This window comes from Euprymna scolopes, chromosome 12 (genome assembly GCF_053919585.1).
Source record: "Euprymna scolopes isolate OS-2025 chromosome 12, ASM5391958v1, whole genome shotgun sequence".
NCBI lineage: Eukaryota > Metazoa > Mollusca > Cephalopoda > Sepiida > Sepiolidae > Euprymna > Euprymna scolopes.
Window position 1 is genome coordinate 27,960,397 of NC_136493.1, and position 22,887 is coordinate 27,983,283.

General features: G+C 35.2%; 1 protein-coding gene across 4 annotated transcripts in view; it reads right to left on the bottom strand.

The window, feature by feature from the left end:
* Positions 1 to 3,726: 3,726 nt before the first annotated feature.
* Positions 3,727 to 22,887, bottom strand: part of LOC145291222 (acidic mammalian chitinase-like) — a 71,328-nt gene continuing 52,167 nt past the window's right edge. For all 4 annotated transcript variants that reach the window (XM_080136816.1, XM_080136817.1, XM_080136815.1 and 1 more), the window contains exons 5-9: positions 21,481 to 21,605; positions 17,816 to 17,945; positions 9,676 to 9,843; positions 8,066 to 8,185; positions 3,727 to 4,504 (exon numbers count right to left, since the gene is read on the bottom strand). In XM_080136816.1, coding sequence (XP_079992942.1) covers positions 4,373 to 4,504; positions 8,066 to 8,185; positions 9,676 to 9,843; positions 17,816 to 17,945; positions 21,481 to 21,605 — 675 coding nt within the window. In that variant the 3' untranslated portion in view covers positions 3,727 to 4,372. The remainder of the gene's footprint in view (positions 4,505 to 8,065; positions 8,186 to 9,675; positions 9,844 to 17,815; positions 17,946 to 21,480; positions 21,606 to 22,887) is intronic.

Sequence of the window (22,887 nt, forward strand, 5' to 3'; positions counted from 1 at the left end):
AAATAGAGAGAGATGTGTGTTAGAGAAAATCAGAACAACATCGGTACCCTTGATTTCAAATCCCAAAAAGAGAACCAATAGTTGGTCGCCTATGTTAAACTTTATTTATGTCTGTCTCACCAGAAAATGGCGTCTCATGATGACATAGGAGACCAATTCTACAAGTCTCATTTATTACGCTCTTATTTAAAAATTTTTCTTAATAATTGAGCACTCTACTGGGGTTCTCTCTAACTAATACACACACACACACACACCCACACACATGTATATATATTTTTTGCTGATTGGAGCAACTAAAAAGGATTTTTTTTATTTAAAAATACATAATGTCTATAGGTTTTATTAGTGAAGCTGCAGTGAGGTATTGTTATTAGTTTTTTTTTTTTTTAAGTATTATGAAAAATATCTGAAAAGTGTTTGTTTTTTTTGCAAGAAAAGATTCAATAAAATAAGTGTTTTTTGTAATGACGGAAAAAAATTTTCTTGGAAACAACTATGATTGAAAACAATTTTTTCTTGAAAATAACTATGATTGAAAACAATTTTTTCTTGGAAACAACTATGATTAAAAACAACTTTTTCTTGGAAATAACTATGATCGAAAACAATTCTTTTGGAAACAACTATGATTGAAAATAATTTTTCCTTGGAAACAACTATGATTGAAAATTTTTTTAATTCAAGAATAATATCAGATAAGTAATATCTTTTCTTATTAACAAAAACATCATCTGCTGACAGCTGATTGCTAATTGGATAATCACACCGGCTTTTTCCTGCTGCTTTTCTGGCAGCTTATCATAAATTGCTGGAAGATGTTGACACAACATTGTGTCAGATTCTGGATCAATATCCTAAAAGGAAGCACATTTTTTTTTTTTTTTTTTTTTTTAATTTTTTTTTTTTATTATTATTATTATTATTATTATTATTATTATTATTATTATTATTAATAATAATAATAATAATAATAATAATAATAATAATAATAATAATAATTATTATTATAATAATAATTATAATAATAATTATAATAATAATAATAATGTAAGTAATTCACCTGAGACATTCAATTTTTAAGTGAATTTCTTTTGGACAACGTCGATTATGTCTTCGCCCATCTCCCTCTCGGCATTATAATGAAACACATTTCGTTTTAATGTATTAAAAATAATAAAAAAAGTGTAAGAAATTCACCAAATTTTTCTGCTTTAAAGTTATTTATCCTGGGCAATGTTGATTTTAAAGTATTGCTCTTGGGCAACACACAGTTTCCTTTTTTTTTTATCGCTTCCTTCTCTTCTTGCAATAATATAAAGACAAATGATGTTGATAAAGACAATAGTCCAAAGAGAATGTTATTGCCAATCCTTGAGGTTTAAAGTTATTACTTCCAAGCAATGATGGATTTCTTGTCTCCTCGCTCATGGAAGATACCAATTTGAAATTGCAAGAGATTTGGCCATAAACTGGATAAGTACCTTCTTTCTTCATCTGTGTATTTTTCCCCTTTATATTCCAAACTCATGTGTTCAAGATAACACACAATAGACAATATGGTAGGGCTTGTGTTGGAACAGAGACTTCAATAGGTGCCTTATTATGAACAGAAAAAATCTCAAAAATATACATTCATCGTATGGAAAAACAAAACAAAATGGATCCAGATTTATTAAAAAAAAAATAAAATAAAAAAACAGAAATAGATTTGACGCTATTTGCGCTTTGAATTTCTTCTGGCTATGTTCGTTGGGAAAGCAAAAAAAAAAAAACAAACATTTTTCACCATTCACCAATAACATTCAGTGTAAATGAACCTGAAGATGGTCAGAGGTTACATCGGCCGAAACGTTGTGGAAAAAACAACCAAGACCAATAGTCCAAACAATCCAAAAATAATTATCAATCTTCAAAAATATACAAGCATAAAACTAGAACATCAAATATTCTTATTTTACACACGTTTTTTTTCTCTCTCTCTCTCTCTCTCTCTTTCTCCTGCATTATCTTTCTGTCTTTATTCCTACTTTTTTTTTTAAAAGAAATAAAAACTTAACACCGAAGATAGAATTAAAACGAAAATTGAAAAAAAAAAAAAAAGTAAATTATTGAACTTTTTCTTTTTTTTTCTTATGTTTGTTCAAACTGGAGATGGGGCATCCTACCAGATGCTAATCATTCACCCGCTAATTTAGATATTCCAACCAAGAGATCTTTTTAAGATTCTAACTGTCCCTTTATGTGCAATTGCTTGAATCTTTCTTGCACTTGGTTCATCGGTTATATTTGCAAGGTAGTTTTTGAAATTCTTTTTCATGAGTTCAGTTACTCCTATAATAACTGAATTGATAGAAATCTTCCTAAGATTCCAGTTTCTTTTTATGTCATATAAAAGATAACGAAATACTTGGTATTTCGTTATCTTTTCCCTTTTAGCACTGTTTAATCCAGCATCATTGGAGACACTGACTTCTACTAAGGTTGCTTCTTTCTCCTTATCCTATATCACTATGTCAGGTTTTATGGCTCCGTTTTCTAGATACGTAGTTGTAGGGAATATAAAGTCATAGTGGATGGTGTATGACTTATTTCCAACTGTTCTTTTCTGGTAAACATGTTCCCAGGACTTTCTGCTGCATTCGATATTCAAGTTTTTACTTATGGTCCAGTGGAGATATTTACACACTCCATAGTGTTGGATTGTGCATTAACTGTCCCTCGGCAGAACCTTACAGTTGGATGTCTCATACTTTCTACTTCTGTGTGGCAGAACCTGCACTTGCTGTCATTGCTGTGGCCACTCATTTTTTAAAAGTACTGGTGATCAAGCCTACATCATGGGTAGCTATTATAATCCTTTCCTGATCATAGTGGAGTGATCCTTAAATTTAAGTATTTAGGCGTTTATGAAAGATGAGAACAATGCGGGGGGGGGGGGAATGGAAATGGTGAAAGAAAGTATCTTTCACATATTAAATCAATAAATATGAGACTTATTGCTAAACTAGCAAGGAGTCCTGACGTTACCTGGAATTAAGATATAAATAAAAAAGATACTCGGGATAGTGTAGGATCTCTGCTATTATATAAAGGTGTGTGTGTGTGTGTGTGTGTGTGTGTGTGTGTGTGTGTGTGTGTGTGTGTGTGTGTTTTTTTTTTCCTCAAATGGCTGAGCCTATCTTTAGAAAATTTCACACAAAGAAAATTTATATGCCTTAGATAGATATCCTAGATATTTGTACAGAAATTCATTGGATAAGTATTAAAAAAAATCCGATCCTAAAGATAGTTTTTTTCTTATAGATAAAAAAAAAAGAAGATTTCTTTTTTTTTTTTTTTTTTTTTTTACAGAGTAATTTTTTTATATGTTACACCGGCAAGGGAGATAATAAAATCTTAGCAAGATATTTGTTCTTAAAAAAAACTCCTGAATTAATGACATTTGGTAATATAGCTTAGTTGTAGAATATTCAACTACAGATTGAATGATCCCCTGTTCAAGAAGCCCGGGTGCATCTCAGCATTTCATTTTTTTCTTTTCTTATTAATGAATTCAATTTACAACAAAAGAAGCGGTACTATTTAAAATCACCGAAAATAATTTCTTTGTTTGCATATTTTAAAACTAAACACTAATCAGAAGTGACTTTTCCAGAGCATTCATTGTCAAGCCCAAATATCAGCTGACGTGATATTATAAACAAACACAGACGGAATTCGATGAACGATATTATCATTATTATTTTTTTTATTTTTCATTTTCTCTTTTTTTTTTTGTGAATTAGTCCACCAGGCAAATTATTCTTCGTAATATATAATATGTAATAAAGGATTGATTCTATAATACTTATGCAATCTGCATAAATTAAAATATCATGTTTAAGAAAGAAAGAAATTATTTTCAAATTTGATTTTGATACCCTACCCCACACCCCAAAATATATATGTTAGTAAAATAATATTGGCACTTTTTAAGATATGATTTGAAATTTGAGATATTATTAGAAATTTAAGAAAGCCAAAAACAAAATTATTTTTTTGCTGTAAAACAAATTACTTATTTAGCTTAACCCTGCATTAGTCACCTGGGTGTTCCAAACATGGTTAGTCTCATGAGGTGTTTATACACCCCACAACAAAAATGTTTATAGTGTCATTATTTTGTGTATTGTACGACCGGGCAACACCAGGCATCCAGTTAGTCTTTAATAATTTAAGGAGCAACCTTCTTTTTTTCTCGAAAAGGAATACAAAAGCAGAGCTCTGAAATGGAGTGAAGAATTCAAGGTAGCTGCCCCTCTCAGAAAAAATGGGATTTATACTCTGATAAATAACAGCATTAAATTTAGTTTTGATTTTTAATTAGATTTTAATTTCTGAATCGATTGACTGCCTTTAAAAGTGGGAATTTGGTTTTGCCATCACATTTGGCCAAATAATCATCGGAATTCATGCTATAAACCATTATTCCTGGATAACCGGACTTTTTTATCCAATCAACCTGTCGGAAAAAGAAAGAAAGAAATTATTTTCAAATTTGATTTTGATACCCTACCCCACACCCCAAAATATATATGTTAGTAAAATAATATTGGCACTTTTTAAGATATGATTTGAAATTTGAGATATTATTAGAAATTTAAGAAAGCCAAAAACAAAATTATTTTTTTGCTGTAAAACAAATTACTTATTTAGCTTAACCCTGCATTAGTCACCTGGGTGTTCCAAACATGGTTAGTCTCATGAGGTGTTTATACACCCCACAACAAAAATGTTTATAGTGTCATTATTTTGTAAAATGTAGTAATGCTGCTGGTTCAGGATATATCTACAGTCCCTGTTGAAAAGTTTGAATCACTTGTATCTTGTTGATATTAATATAAAATAATACGATAAAATAAATTATAAAACTAAGGAAAAATTAAGATATTACATTAAGCTCATAGTTACAAGATTGAAAGAGTAATAAATCCTGTATATAATATCTTGCTTGTAGAAATTCCCATCTGGACCAAATTACCGTAGGTTTGCAACAACAGATGCCACATACAAATTTATTGTGTCTAAACTATTATCCACTACATTATGTAACTTTACAACTTCATTATGAACGGATTTAGACGTTATAATAAAATCCTGCAATTCATCCTAGAAGAAAAATCATCACTATCACTATTATCATTAAAAGAAATAGTTCCTATTTTTCCCTCTAATTCATAACTGCTCTCACTGCTCCCACTCTACACTGCGTAAAATTATACCCAGTAGATTTGTATTGCCCCGTCAACCTTATTAACTTATCCATAAACTCATAGAAATAACATTCACTTCCGATTCACAGATTCAGAAAATAATCATTTCTCCCTTATCAAATTCTTAGTTAAATAAATACAGACTGTGAATGTTAAAAAGAATAAATTATTAAAAACTTGTATCTTTAAAATAATAGAAAGTTTGAATTTGGACTTTTTTCAGATGACGATCGATAATTTGTATTGTTTTGATTATTCCAGGGATTCGTGGAATAACAGATGAAATCAAGTGCTAAGTACTAATCAGTTTTAAGTGGCAGTCTTCTAGAGGTTGAAGGTTCAATCTTCAGTACAGGCGATACTAAGAACATAATTGAGAATTACTTAAGATTTCTACCCAGTCACGGCAGATGGAACAAGCGCAGACTGATGAAAATAATATTTCTAACTTAAGCATGACAGACTGCAAAAAATGTTATTTAAAATGTACATCTAAACAGTTTAATCCTCAGTACAGGTGATACTAAAAATATAGCCCAGAAAGACTTTTACTGATGGTTGACAAAAGAAGAACAATCTACCCCTGGAAATTAAATAAAACATCCAATTCAAAATTCTGTACAAATTCCTGAATTCCACATATAGATTCTCAAATTCAACAAGGAGAAGATTAAAGGTGTTCGGATGATTAATCCGAATTGGAATTGGGAATTGAAAAAATGGGAACTCTTTGGGGTATCAAAATCGGGAAAATTTGTGCATATTTTCCAATACCAAAAACAATTCCCTTAATTGTCTTTTTATTTGATTTTGTTTAAAACAAAATCTTCCACTGCTGGTAGTAATAATAAAATAAATATTTATTGATTTTAAACTACCAGTAAAACTAAAATCTATAGATCACTCACCCCCTCACAAGTGTTTTTACATTTTAGAAAATATATGCACATTTAACATGCGCTTTTATGGTAATTGAGAAAAATAACAACTTTATAGTTACTATATATACTTGTGTATAAATCAAATTTCTGGGAGACAATTTTAAGGTTATTTTTTGGGAGTCGACTTATACGTAGGTAATGTTTTTGGAAATGTTGTTAAAGAGCGACTCAGTGCTCGATCATAATGTAGAAAATGTCATTTTGTTTGTGCATTCGGTATATGCCGGTAATTCTAGTAATTAATTGCACTCCTTATGAACCCTATTGCAGTGTGTTTGCTAGCATGTAAGCACATGCATGGTTTTTCAGTAGGAGGCTTAATAATAATTGGAATAGCTCTCACAGTGTTCACTATCTAGACGTGGCTATAGGCCTAGGTTAGATATAATGTATTCGGTGATGATATGACAGTTGTTTTAGTAGGTTAGGAAATGTAGTGTTTACGATATGTTGTTCTTCCCTAAGTTCAGCAAATTTTAACAATTTAACGACAACTATTTAATGAAAGCATTTAATAGCACAACGCATGTGTTCACATTATTACAGTATATTACAACTCGTACAATGTATGTGTTTATGTCATTATGGTACGTGGCATAAATTATGCCTAAAAACAGTAACTACGCCTGGTATCTACAGCATATCGCTGATTACCAACATTTTCGTTCATTGCATCGGATTGATTCTACATATGAAAATTGAATAGAAAACATAAATGCACATATTATCGCTTGCAGATGCTAAAAAAAAATTTATAATATGTCTTAAAAAACACCAAAAAGGAAATTATCTGTGCAAGAAAGAGCCATGAGGTTTTAATTTGTCTAGAATCTACAGTAGACTTATACACAGGTAAAATGACACAATTTTTGGTCTTAAAATGCACATCGACTATCTAACCAAGATTCCTGGTGAACCAAGTGCAAAAGAGATCCAGACAATTGCACTTAAAGGAACAACGAGGATACTAAAAAGAGCTCTCGGTTGGTTTCAATAAAAAGCAGGGCAATGTTGGCAGCTGGTTTAGCTGCCCCATATTCAACGTTACAATCTTCAAAGGTTGGTTGGTTGGTTGTTTTGTTTTACGGCATATCAACCCTTTTCAGGTTATTTAATGCCGAATCTGGTGATTTTAAAGAACGATTTTTTAATATAGTATATTTGTTTTTTAAGTCGTATTCTATTTAACCCATAGTTGGGACCCTAACAGGTACTACCACTCCGGGTCAGAGTGGACCTGGGAGCAATGGCAATTAAAGGGTGGCTCCACACTCCCTAAGGCCTGCAAGCTGGGGCCTCACCATCGGATATAGTTTAAGGTCATATCCAGGACCGACAATCTTCAAAGGAAGAAAATTTTTTAAAAATCGATTTATACACAAGTATATACAGTAAATATTCAGTGATTTATAAAGAATCGGAATTAGAAATTTAGTACAAATTGGTAATTGTATCAGCATCAGGAAAAATATTGCAATCATCCCATCACTAAAGGTTTCATTAGCTGAATCATTGTGAGAATGACATCATAGATGCAAATGGAAGCTGAGAGTTTTCTCTCAGTCATAAAGCCACCAGAGTTTAAGCCATTATCGAGGTAGTTTGTTCTCTGTTGGATGAGGTATTGTCTTAGTTCTGTGCAGTTCTAGGAGGTTCACCCTATCAGGCTTTGTCTTCTCACCTTTTGAAAAGAAGTTAATTTATTGCTAATCGCTTGAGGCAACCTTACTGGGGAATATTGATGGGGCTGCCCAGGCATCTCTCTACCATAGGAGGGAGTTCAACTTTGAGAATAGTGGTGCAAATAATAAAGATTTTTTTTTTCTTGAAATATTTTATTGCTGTTATTTTTAACAAGAAAAACTTTACCTTATAACGAATGCTCTGCTCATCATCATAACTGATCCAAAGTTTGTTTTTGTATAAGTATGGTACTTTGCAGTGGTCATAAAACACTCGGGTCGCTCCAGATTTGAGAAGATCACAACACTAAAACAGAAAATTGATTCAAATTTAATCTTTTAAAACAGACATAGAGAGGATTCAATGGTGTAGGGTGGGTTTTGAATGCCATGGACAATCTTCTTCTTTTATTATATAAAGGGCAAATATCTGTCTGTCTGTCTGTCTGTCTGTCTGTATGTATGTATGTGTGCCAGGTCATGTCATATGCTACTGGTACCATGTAACCCAGTACTACCTGCCTCATGGTCGGGTCACCGGCGACTAAACTGGTTCCCCCACCAGACTTGTTTGGTGAGGAGGGCGGCTAGTCTCCCTGAAGGATTAAAAACAAGACCTTCCAAAGGGTGAATGAACTCTTTTTCTGGGTCAACGGCCAACTAGCACCATGTATATTTGTGTGTGTGTGTGTGTGTGTGTGTATATGTGTATTGGGGTAGAGAGGGCTCCCGTAAGCCGTGGTGAAGGCAACCTTTCTAGGAGAAGCAAATCTCTAATTTAAAAAACCATAAAGCGGAAGACCAGTACCCGCATTAAGCTGGTCTGCAGTTTAATTTGTTGCTGGCTATCTTGCTCTTGCTTGTTGCTGGATCTCAACATTTTGAACCGAGAGAGAGACTTGGCTGTCATACAAAGCTAAGACTCTGTAACATCATATTTGTATAGATACTCCCTCAGACATTTGGGCTCATGGATTTTAAATGTCTGAGGGAGTGGCACTTGTCTGACAAGACGTTGCAATCATCATGTATATGTGCCAAGCATGCGCAGAAGTTCACAAGCATATGAGTCGGGCCTATCTGCAGTGAAAAGCGAACCTGTGACCTTTCGATTACAAATCAAGTCTACTAATGGCCTACACCCATCTAATGAACTACACCCATCTTACCCCAAAGTGACGATTTAGTTTCGCCCAATGGAGGTAGTTTTGTGATGAAGGGATGTAACTCTTGTATCCACAACACTGCTATGCAATTCCAAAACAATGTATTTCGATTTTATTTTCAATATTTAAAATATACTTCAATAGTATATTTATTAATACTTAAAAAATAATTTAATAGTATTTATTTCAATTTTATTTTTAATATTTCAACGTGAATTTTTATTGGAAATAAAGTATACAATTTTCAAGGTCTTTTCAAGAAATTTTCCATATTTTCAAAGATTTTTCAAAATAATAATAGAAATAATTTCAAGGCAATAGAAATAATTTCAAGGACTTTTCAAGCCTGTGTGAACCCTCGTTTGTTCTGTGATGGGTAGATACATCATAAAGATGTTTCTGCATTTTTGTTTTTAGGTTGAATTCTGGACTTGTGCCATATCAACTCTTTGGATTGGACTGCATGGAGAGTAGGCATGAGATGTTGCTTGATGTTATCCATCCTAGCATCTGCGACACTAGCAGTTCCTTAAATACCCAAATCTGCTGCTTCTGTTGCTGATGATGATTCAGAAAAAGAAGAAGAAAAGATGTTAAGTACAAGAAGTGAAAGTCATTAGTATTGGCTAACCTGTGGATAATTGACGTAACCATCGCTAGGTCCACGGTCATAGGCTGGTGCATGGATGCCATGTACAGACTCAAATAAAAGTTTATAAGAATGGCCATAGACAGGTATTCCAATCACTATTTTTGATTTTGGCATTCCTTTTGAAATCCAATAATTGCCAGAATACACCTGGAAAAAAAAAAAAAAAGATGTAGAAATCAACATAAAAAAAAAAAAAATATTGAAAATAACAAAAAGGATAATAATCTTTCTGGGGAAATGAATTTGACACAATATCAAGAAAGAATAATGACTGAATTAATAAAAAGATTAAAAGATTAACAGTCATGAGAAGAGATTGGAAAAGTTAAGATTGTTTTGTAGTGGAGTGTCTGCTTATTTTAATTCAATGTTCATATTTATGGTGCATCAGCCCTTTTGAGGAGTTTATAAGAATGAAACAGAATATACCTTCATATCTTGTCTCCCCTGGAATAAACGCAAGTCTCATTTCCCTGGACAATTTGGAACTTTATTCGTTTCATGGTCAGTGTTGCACCCCTGTCCTTTGCCTATCCTTAGAAGAAGGGTGAGAATTTTTCTATTGATTTATCTGCGATACATTGCTACTTCTCGCGTCTTCCACAAAAAAGTCTTAATCTTCTAACTGACGACTGTCTGTGTTGTTCGAACTCAAACCATCGACTTAACTCGAACTGAATTCTGACTGACTAAAAATGTCCCATGTGCGTTTCTATATATTTTAAGGGTAGAGGAAGGATATGAGTCCCTACGTCACTGACACATCATCATGCACTCAACATTCGTCTTTGTCAAGGTTGTTCCAGTTCTAAGCCCGAGTCAACCAGTTTGATTTAATTTGACCCCTTGATCCCATCTGCACTAGAAAGCACGTTTAACTTCTGTCAGCTTGCTCTTCATTACAGGATTAAACACTTTACGAGAGAGAATGATAAGTTATTTTATTGAATCTTTCAAAATAACTAATGACATTTTTAACTTTGATCAGTATTAGTGATGGGACGATTCCAACAGTTTTCTTGACTCTGATACAATTGTTGTGTTGTTGCTCAATCAAACATATGTTACGCTGTTGAGTTTGTGTGTGTGTGTATACACTGAATGGCCATACTGCATGTGTATGTGATGAAGGGTTCATCTGAATGTGTGTACGTGTCACTAAATGTCTCTGGTGGTTCTTCACTATTTGAACCCTAAGTTATGTTTTTGCAGTCTATTTATGTTCCGTGATCGTCTAGACGTGTGTGTTCTTAACATTTTCTTAGTGTGTGTGTGTCATGTATCCGATATTCCTTATTTTCACTGCGACGTTGATCTTGATCCATCTGGAATTCATCTGTTCTTGGAGGGGAAGCTGGAACCTGTTTGAGCGAATATGCGAAAACGATGATTGTATTTTATATTAGTTTTATTTCACTTTCCAGAATGTCGACATAGATGAAAATGGAAAGTGAATTCTTTGCTTGTTGTGGTCTTAATAGCCTCCATTGTAAGACACGTCATCTCCCTCCCAAGGTTTGCAGGGGTTGGGGGAAACAACCATTAAACCCAACCTATCTGTTCTAAGTCCAATTTCCAACTCCAATTATTCTTCTCAGCTAACTAGAACCATGTGACCCATACGTACTTCCATCAGCTGATCAAATACTTCTGGTGAAACTTGTCTATGATATAGCGCAGTAACGTTTTGACAACTTTTATCAAAACATCTTCATGTCTCATCTCTTGTTTATCTCGCCAGTTAGACAGATAGATAGATAGATAGATAGATCAAGATGGATAGATAGCTAGATCGATAAATAGATACAAAGTCAATAGATAACTAACAAATTCTTCCTTGTGTTTGACCTACTACATAACACAATTCCTGATTCTGATTCTGGCTCTTTTCAAATCTATATAAATAAAACAGTAGATGTATGTGTATGTCCGAGTGTAAATATTTAACCGATAAACTCTTAAACTACTGGTCACATAACACTGAAATTAACAGGAAATATATATCATGCACCAAGGATGGTTTATAACGAGTAAAATCTTTGTTTAGATGGATGAATAATGCATATAGAAACATGTTGAAAAGTTGAAATGTAAAATGCTCATTTCAACTTGCTGACATGTTTCTATTACTTTTGCGCATGTGCAAATTCATTCAGAGTTTGAAGTGGTTTAATTTTAAACCTTTCTTGTTTATCTATCGATAGCTCAAACAGTGTGGAACATGGCTGAAATGCTAAATATTTTGGTTTCTATTCTAACTGATAGCACCCAAGTCGCTTTTTTTTTTTTTAATTTTTGAAATCAGTACTATATATTAGGTACAATATAATATTCAATAAAAATTCGCTCTGTAATAATAAATACCAAATCTGCATGAATTAAAATATATTTAAATGTATTTTATGATGAGGCCGGGCCAGGCATCCTCTGCTAGTTTCAAAATATGTAATTATAAAGTTTTTTTGTTTTAATTTTCATATTTCTGTAAAAAAATGTGCAATAAGAGTATACTTGCAGGGTACATACATTGCACGGATAGATGTTTTTTCTTTAATCTTTTTTTCATAATTAATTGAAAACACCTCCTTTACGGTGAACTATCCAAAGGAAAAAGACCCACAGGAGGACAGCAGAAATGATTCCAGCAAAACCTGAAGGTCTCCCTTAAACTCTCTTCCTGATCTACATTAATGATCTTCCAAGTCACATCCTTACATCATTCATAGACATTTATGCTGATGACACTACTATCTATAGTCACACATCTAAGACCGTAAATGACTAAGTTCTCTCTCCTCTGATCTTGAGCACGTGGTACAATGGGAAAAGGAGTGGCTGGTTACTTTTAATACATCTAAAACCAAGCTTTTATCTTTACATCATCAATGCTCTGATCCCTATCTGGCATCAATTGAAATGAATGGCTTTCATCTTGGGGAGGCCTCATGTTTTGACAAGCTTCTGGGTTTGACCTTTATTCCTGATCTTAAATGGAACACATACATTAAATCCATTGTCAAGGCCGCTGGAAAAATGATGGGATCCTTCTATTGATCCAGTAGATATCTCACTGCTGATGCAATTCTCTATCTATATAAGAGCCAGGTACGTCCAAGGATGGAGTACTGTTGCCACATTTGGGCAGGAGCTGCTAGAAAGGACTTATCCTGCCTTGATAGAGTTCAAAATAGACTTCCTAGCCTCGTAGGGGATGTCCTTTTCTCTTCCCTGCAACCTCTTTCTCACAGAAGAGATGTTGCGAGTTTATCTCTGATTTATCGTTATTCTCATTGCAAGTGCTCGGCTGAGCTCCAATCTATGGTCTCCCCTCGCCAAACTTTCACAAGAAACACTCGTCTAGCAGAAAACACTATCACTAATTTCCCCCACTCTTTATCTGTGCCTAAGCCTAAACGTAGATTCCATGAGCAAAGCTTCTTTCTTAGAACTGCATGCCTGTGGAATTGTCTTCCATTTTCCTGCTTTCCAGCTGACTACAATATGATTGTCTTCAAGTCTAACGTAAACAAGTTTTTGATGAGCTGTTCCATACAAGTTAACAAATTTACTGAATTTCCATTACTAACGATTACTATCTTGTCCAATTTCTACTGTACACTCTTTAACCCTTATCCTCGAGTGGCCTCTTGGCCTTGATAAGTGGTTATGCCTATGTGTAAAAAAAAAAAAAAAAAACACAGTTTGGTTTGTATTCTAATCCATGGGAAAAACTAACTCAAGACAGATGTTCCTGGCATGCCACAACTCACAAACGCACTACAATTGCTGAATCCGCATGCAATAAAGAACACCAGAGAAAACATGACATTAGAAAAGATGGAGCAGTCAGCATCTCTGATACAGAATCATCCCACAGTTGTCCAACATGTGGGAAATACTTCAGAGTTCGAATCGATCTAACAAGCCATCTTTGAACCCACAGAACAATTGCATGATCACGGGTCATCTTTATGAGATTTTTATGTATATTTTACATTTGCACAATTTTTCCTATTTATCCAACCGTGCCATTTTTTACTATGGCATCTCTTCCGGTGACATTTTTTCCTAAATTTGTTATTATGATGTACAAATTTTAGTTTTACTGGTAGTTTCAAAACAAGAAGTATTTAGTATTTTAGCATTAGTACAAGGCAAAAAGAAGTTTTAAAAAAATAAATAAAAGAATCATCTTAGGAATTGTAAATTAGGTCAAGATCTTTCCAATTCCGATACCCTACAATGTTCTGATTTTTTCCAATTCCGATTAATCATTTCAACACTAGTGGAGATATTTAGTTCTCTCCCACTGCAAGAACTGTGACTTCAGGGTCAGAAAGTTAGAGTGAGAAGTCAGTGCCTCCAAAGAAGGGCATTCTGACCTGCAAAACATGTCTGGGCAGCCCTGTCAAGATTTCCTGGTAAGGGTGCTTCAGGCGATTAGCAATAAACTAACCCCTTCTCAGAAAGAAAAGTCAAAGTCTGGGAGGGTGGACGTCTTAGAACTGCACAGGAACAACATTACACCACAATCAGCAGAAACCAGATAATTACAAGAATGGTCTAATCTCTATTGATTTCTCAACATTAGTGGATATTTTCATGATATTTCGTCACAATTTAAAAAGTTATTATCAAAACAACTTTAAAAATTAAATCTATTAACCGATTGAATTCTTTGACTAATAGAATAATATACAAATTTATTCCTAGGTTCATTTTTTTTTGTGTACATCATAGCATTCACATTGTTTGATCAATCGTCAACAAACTTGGTTAAAATATTGGGCATAATCTAACTAAGGTCAAAATCATGGTCATGGAAAAAGGTTACCATTTTATTAATAACTTGTGTTCTAATCAACCTAGAAACTCACTACTTGGTCCATATTGCAGCCAATGAAGTCCTGCATTTTACATGATCGTGACCTTGAAAAGCATAATACTTTAATGTCTTCATTTCTGACAACATGACTTTCAAGTAGTAATCCAGAAAACATATGCCAAGTTATAGGTAAAAAAAAACCCCTGTCTGTAACAATTTTATCTCTTTTACTTAGGACAAGTTTCAAAACCGGAATTAGTTTGGATACGTAAATATGCGTCATCACTAATTTTTTAAAATGGCGTTGATCATTTGGAGGCTGAAAAGATTTAAAAAAAAAAAAATGACTAACTCTATCATTAACCTTAACTCTGGACGAGGCTTGCCACTCAGACTGAGTTAATAGCAGGGTAGATATTTATTTGCTGATGTAACACTGGGTCAGAAAATGGGGATATCAAGCCAGCACCCCTAAACAAAGGGCACTCAGGCCTAGCAAAAATTGCCTGGGCATCTCCGCTGGCATTCCCTGGAAAGCCAGGTGACAAAGTCTAGGAGGGTGGACCTTCTAGGTAATATCCAGCCGGCGTACTGCAGTCCAACAGGTATTGGACCAGTTCTTGACTCTGCACCTGTTGTGCTGATAGTCAAGAACGGATTCTTGATTGTTACTTTCTGCCCAAGTTTCCAAGCAACCGAAGCAGCAAGGAGACTCATCTTCACTGCTTATCAAGACCAAAAAGCCTCTCAAGGATAAGAATTAATGAGTGTAAAGGTGGTCACTGAGACACGAGCTTAGTGATCGTTTGTGGTGGAAGTTGGGTAGAACTTGATTATTTAAGGGAGCGAGACATTAAAACCTTGTTTACGCTGGACTCATGTCAAAACTGGAAGTAGTTTGTAGCTGTGTGGCCACAGCTGCCTTCTCCGTGTTCCAGCTTGATCGAGGGAGGACGGGTCGTCACACAAAACGTTATAGGATTTCGACAAAAAGAAAATATCATCTGACCACTGACTAACTGCAACAATACAATGGAATTTTTGAGAGAACAGACTAGTCAGAATGCATGTGATCCTCATTGTATTTGATGACCAAGATATGACCCTATGTGATGTCCATGGCACATTCATACAACATTTAATGCCGAGTCAACCAGAATATGACACTGGGTGACTGATGTGATAGGAAGAGTGACTGGAGTCCGTTTAGAGGACGTCTGTAATTACTAACCAGTGAAGTGTTATTGCTGTCGACTAAAGGATGTCTATCAGGCATGTACATGCAGTGTGACATATGAAAATGAAACCTGGCCAGTGAGAGTTGAGGATATGTACTGCATGGAGAGAAATCATATAAGAATGATATGAGGGAGGTGAAATGTGAGTTGTAAAGACAGGTTTAAATCTGATGACCTCAGTGGAAGATTAAATCTCCCTATAACTGGTGGTTGTTTCCTGGCTTTAATCGCTTGTGTTAATTCAGCCTAAAGCACGTTCAATAAGCTCCTTCCAATACTAACAACCAGATACCTGACCCTGATGACCCGCAGTAAGGTATGCAGTACCTGTGCTTGCAGTATTATGCTCTACAGAAATGAGATATGGCCAATGACAGAAAGTGATATTCTCTGCATTCAACGCAATGACAGAACCAGGTTGGTTGGTTGGTTGGTTTTGTTTTACGGCATATCAACCCTTATCGGGTTATTTAATGCCGAATCCAAAGATTTTGAAGAAAATTTTTTTTAATAGAATATATTTGTTGTTTTCACGACGGTTTCTATTCAACCCATAGTTGGGACCCTAACAGGTACTACCACTCCGAGTCAGAGTGGACCTGGGAGCAATGGTAATTAAAGAGTAGCTTCACACTCCCCAAAGCCCACAAGCTGGCCCTCACCACTGGTGATAGTTTAAGGTCATATCCAGGACCCCCATTGAGGGACTTTTACCCTCTGCAGGAGGGCAGTCAGCGTATTCTAATGCCCCACCGACAGGGCCAGACAGAACCAGGATCAGAAGATTCGATAACGTCAGACTTAAATGCACCAAACCCATCTCATCTCTAGATTTAGTATTTTCGATATTGAGTTCATAATTAGGAAAAGAAAACTGCGATTGTACAAGCATGCCTAATAATTTGATGGAGCCATCAAACATGTCCTAAAACTATCCATGAATTTCTGCCACTGATCTGGCAGACTCAAGAAAACTTGGTACAACGTCATCAAAGATTATTGTCTGGAACCTGGATTATTTTGACCCCATGAACAGACCCAGATATGTGCAATTGGTTAGTCAACTGGAAGGAGAACCACCAATATAGAGGTTGTTTTGATCATTGCACGATAATCAAAATGAAACCGTCAGCCAACCACAATGTAGGGAAATATGTGTAGAGCAGGAGACTGTTGGTTTGGTCAGGTTGAAAGAATGTATAAAAATGCTTGAGTTAGTAGGTAGTAGATCTAGAGTTAGGTAGACAGAGGAGGCCAAGGAAAACATGGAAGGAGGTGATATGAATAGGTTTGAGAGAAAAGAGGGATAAATAAAAAAAGTCTGGCCAGAGATATGTTAATTTGAAAGTCAATTTCTAAAAGTCGTCCAACACTTGCCAACATGTAAAACAGACATCAAATCAAAGAGAAAGAAGAAGATAGTCATTTAGACCTTACATTCCATGATCGATGCTTCTGAAAAAGAGGAAGAAATTGCTGTTTTCTGGGTTGGAATCTATTAATATAATACTTACCATTGACTAGTTTTTTTGTTTTTTTTTGTTTTTTTTTTTGAAATGGCATTTATTTTTTAGCTCCTCATATCAAATAGGTGATCTCCCCACACTCTTTATCTGTGCCTAAACCTAAACGTAGATTCCATGAACAAAGCTTCTTTCTTAGAACTGCACGCCTGTGGAATTGTCTTCCGTTTTCCTGCTTTCCGGCTGACTACAATATGGTTGTCTTCAAGTCTAACGTAAATAAGTTCTTGATGAGCTGTTCCATATGAGTCAACAAATTTGCCGAATTTTCATTACTAATGATTACTAGATTGTCCAATTTCTACTGTACACTCTTTAACCCTTATCCTTGAGTGGACTCTTGGCCTTGATAATGTGGTGATGCTTGTGTAAAAAAAAAGAAAAAAAAAAAAAAAAAAAGAAAAAACAAGATGATGAAGCCATGTTTGGTGACACATAAGGTCTAAATAATAACAGATTAAAGAGGATTTAAACAAATGTTGATTTGAACGAAACAAGAAAAAGTTCAAGAAAATATCATAGAAACAACTTACAATAGACCTGTTACCATAGAGCTCACTATCGTGAGGTTCGTCATACAAAGGACTGTTAAAACCGGTGAAAGGGTCGTAGTAAGCAAACGCATGTAGATCGTAGCACATCAAATTGATCCAATCCAAAACTCTAAAAAAAAAATATGAATAAAAAAAATTAATTTAGGTTGAAATTCTTTATGCAGATATTAATCATTTGAAGAATTAAAATGACTCTCAGGGCCAACCAATGTTGTCCGTCATGCTAAAGCACGTAGGTTACAGAAGAAAAGTAAAAGTAAACAACCTGATCAATATTGTCAATTAAAATGTCATTTTAGGTCAAAATTAGAGGAAAAATAATTATGCCTTGAGTGAGGTTTGAACTCACATACTCTTTTTTTAAGTACGGTGAACTAACTGATTGTCCCGTGGTGTCATATAAGAAAATTAGGTACTCGCACAGTTTAATTAAGACATTAAAAAATGAAAATATAGAAAAAAAGGTTATATTGCACGTGTCCATTCTGGAATGAAGTTCTCCAAAAAAAATTTCACTTAGTTTCATCAAGTAGTTTTTGTTTTACAGCGAAAAAACAATTTGTTATGATGCCAAGCAAAAGGTTCTATTTTTAGGAAGAAAAGATAGTATTAAAGATGGGGAGGGAGTGTCGGCGCTTTAACTGGAGTTATCTCCCCATGGCATGTTTAACAAATTCCATAATGGCTGACTTCAATGTGCTCTCATAAAAATGTGTTTTTTTTTCGCTGTAAAAGAAAAACTACTCGATTAAATTAAATGAAACTTTTTTTCGGAGATCTTCAGTCCATAACGGATACGTACAATATAACCTTTTTTCGATATTTTCATTTTTTAATGTCTTGATTAAGCTGTACAAGTACTTAAAATTACATAGATTACAGAAGAAGAAAAAAAATCTGCTTAATATTGCTATTTAAAAAGTTTATTTTAACTCAAAATCAGAAAAAAATTGATTATGTCTCAAGTGAGGTTTGAACTCACATATTCTTTTTTGAAGTATGGTGTACTAACTGATTGACCTATGGTGGCACATAAGTTAATTTGGAGTTAAAATGCATGTTGCAATATTTTTGGCACTGTTGTAATGGGTAGGTACCTCCTTTCAACCATGGGGAGATGTGACACAAGGTCGAAATGTGGTCAGAATCAAGCCAGTGCCTCTAAAGAAGGAACACTCTGGCCCTGAAAAATATGCCTGAGCAGCCCCATTGGAATTCATTAGTGATAATGCGCCAGAGAACAAACAATAACTTTCTCCACCCAAAGGTCGAGAGGCAAAGACTGAGAGGATGGACCTTTTAGGGTTATCCAGAATGAAATGCCTCAGCCTGACAGATAAAAAGCCACCAAAATAACTTAGTCTCAATTTCAACATGCTAAATGAATGGTGCGAACAAGCAAACAATTGGTTGCGCTAAGTATAATCGCAAAGAATTGAACGATTATATTTATAGCCAGGGGTGATAAGAACAGACCAATCAGCTACCAGAAATGCTGTATAAAATAAACTGAATCTCTGAATTTTTTCAGTGATAGCTTTTCGTCTTGACACAATAAGACGACCACTGCTGAACCTGGCTGGGTTAATATTACCAATCTTTACATGGAATTCTTTATGATTCAAAGCTTCACTGATCGGGTTGATATGATTAAATTTTACTTGGAAAAACTACGGTGAGTATTTGCAATTGGGTAATTGCCCTTTCTGTATGATAGAGTTATTTATTTTGCCCTTCCGATTTTTGGATCATTTTTTTTCTATTACAAGAATGATTCTCCACTCAAAATTGGACCTCTATTGTTCCTAATATTTATTAATGACCTACCCAACAAAACTGCCTCTGAGATGGGTATATATGCTGATGACACTACACTCTATAACAGGCATGACAGGAAAACAAATGAACACATATCTAAAGAAATGGCAAAAACACTAGAGGATGACCTCCAATCTGTAGTGGAATGGGGACATAAATGGATGGTCACATTCAATGCTGCCAAGACTAAACTGGTTTCCTTCAATAATTACAAGAAACCTTCTCTGCCACCAATAGCAATGGCCAGTGACTCCGTGTCTGAGAGTACATCTTTCAAACTGCTTGGCCTAACGTTCACAGGAAACATGAGTTGGAACAATTATATTGAAAACATTGCCAGGGCCGCTGCAAAAAAGGTAGGCTCTCTCTACCGTGCTAGAAAACTACTGACACCTGAAAGTATCCTGTACCTCTATAAGACCACCATTCGCCCATGTATGGAGTATTGTTGTCACATTTGGGCTGGTGTATCTGCTACTAATCTCTCGCTCCTAGACAAGGTTCAAAAAAGAGTCATCAATCTGATAGGCCCTGAACTGGCATCTAAGCTTCAGCCTTTGTCGCATCGACGAAACCTTGCATCCCTCTGCCTGTTCTACAAGTATTTTAATGGTGAATGCTCTGACGAACCGCAGACACTTGTGCCCCCACGACATAGACACCCTCGACAAACCCAATAGCAATGGCCAGTGACTCCCTGTCTGAGAGTACATCTTTCAAACTGCTCGGCCTAACGTTCACAGGAAACATGAGTTGGAACAATTATATTGAAAACATTGCCAGGGCCGCTGCAAAAAAGGTAGGCTCTCTCTACCGTGCTAGAAAACTACTGCCTGTTCTACAAGTATTTTAATGGTGAATGCTCTGACGAACTCCCCCACGACATAGACACCCTCGACAAATCCGACAGGCAGCTAAATCCCACCCCCACACAGTAGAGATCCCTAGATGTAAAAGATCTTTCTACTCCAGTAGTTTCTTCCCCAGAACCGCTAGACTCTGGAATTCCATTCCAGGTTCCTGCTTCCCTAACTGTACTGGCATGCAGAAGTTCAAGTGCAACGTGAACCGACATCTTGCTGCCCAAATCCCAGCATAGTGCCCCAGTAGTTGCTGCCCCTGATAGTAGCCCCCTACACCAAAGTGGCAATGCGCCTTGTTTGGGGTGAAAATGTAATTAAAAAAAAAAATTCTGAGAAAAAATAATTCTGCCCCGACTGAATTTGAACTCACAAACTTTGTCTTTAAGTATAGAAGCTTACTGAGTGATGCACATTAGCAGGTGCAAAATTATGATGCTATTAAATACAAACATAAGGCTGTCTTTTTTTTTCACCTCCCCCTTTTCTTTCTCACACTTTTTAAAATTGAAAACCAGTCAACCAAAGGCAACAAAAGAAATCAGATAAAAAAGTACTCCCTTTCTTTGTTACTGGTGAGTATTAAAAAAATTATTTGTTATGAAATTAGTACTCTGTGAAATGAGTAACAGTATTAGGACTTGAGACTGTATGAGGGTTAGCTCCTCCAACTAACTGAGTGATCCGCAGTAGCAGGTACAAAATTATGATACTATTAAATACATGCATAAGTCTGTCTCTTGTTTTTGAAACCCCCCCCCCCCAACCCCTTCTCTTTTTAACACGCTTTAGAGTTGAAAACTGGTCAACCAAAGACAATGAAAAAATTCAGAAAAAGAAAGTATTGTCTTTTACACTCGTGAATATCGGAGACATTGATTCCTGAGAACTTCGACTGAAGTAAAATGAAACAAAAAAAAAAAGAAACAATCCCGAAATGTTTTTGATGACAGTTTTTAGACTTACTTAGCCAGACTTGGTACATCGTAGGAAGCATCGGTTATAGATTTTATGGCGGCAACTGCAGCGGTGAGCAAGAGTCTTGTCTGGTTCGTTTTCTTCGCCTCTTCTGTAAACACGTCACGCAGTCCCTGAAAAATTTGTAAAATGCATTCAAAGTGAATTTACTTCAAATGGTAAGTGGCTGTTGCAATGACACTAAGTTTATATTTTGTACATTTGTAATGTTGTCCGGGAACCAACACATAGTCTCAGTTTATGTGGCATAAGAGACCAAGAATAGGAAACAACTTCAACTCACTTTGTTTTTACGATAATAACATTTATTTCCTCATTCTTATGGCCGTGATGTCACCCACGTGATCTCAAACAGTATATCGTTCCATGCTTCACGTCTCTAAAGTGATTGTTCTCTTTCTCTTTTTTACAGTCTTTCTTTTATCTTTACCGGTGATGTGATTTTGCATGCATTTGCATATGTGCATCTGCGCTGTGTTGCACATTACTTCAATGCTGGATAGTTAGGCAAATATGTTCATGCATATTATTAAAAAGTAAAATTTACAAGGCAAGAAGCCACTTGATGTATGCAGTTAAAAAAGATACCACTTTAAGGTAAAAAAAAAACTATTTAATGATAAGAGTTTGATGGATAGATTCTGACCTAGAAAACATCAATTCTTCCCCCTTTGTCAGAAACATCAAATCAATGTTAATATTTCATTTATTGCATTCTCATAAACAAAACATTAAACAAACAAGCTTTAAACGAAGAGAAGCATACGAGAAGCATATGCGTTTTACAACAAACGCATATTTATGCACCTGTGAGTTATCGCTGGTGAGTGATCAAGAAATCAATTAATAAAAGTCTTTCTTTTACATATACGTCTTGACTTTTGATCCTTGCTTTTTCCATGTGGCTGTTTCTTGCATCGTCTAGTGGTTGAGGTCGGCTATTTAACTCAACACGAATAAAACTCATGCATGGAAATGCAAGGAGACTTGTTGGCAGTTTTAAAGGTTTTATTGGGGAGAGATTCATTCACACGGGGGGAAAGACCAAAACTTCCTTCCTTATAAAAGATAAGCTAAAATGAATTTTTTTGTGATTAAAAACTGGTCAACGAATGGACAGTCTTGAGGAAATTCACTTAGTCCCCTACTTTGCATGGGCACATCTTGTCTCTTGGTTCCCCCTACGCAAACTGTGTCGAAAATCTGTTCCAACCCTTACATATATGATCATTTATGTTATCGACATCTGCATCTAGAGTGCGCTGTCTAAGAAGCTCACTTCTGAACTTTCATATCAATCACGCTAGGTGCACTGGGTTCAATAGCATTCGCTGCCAGGTTGTCCCAACATGTACTTAATGTAACCCTAACCCAAAATTCATACTAGTTAATATA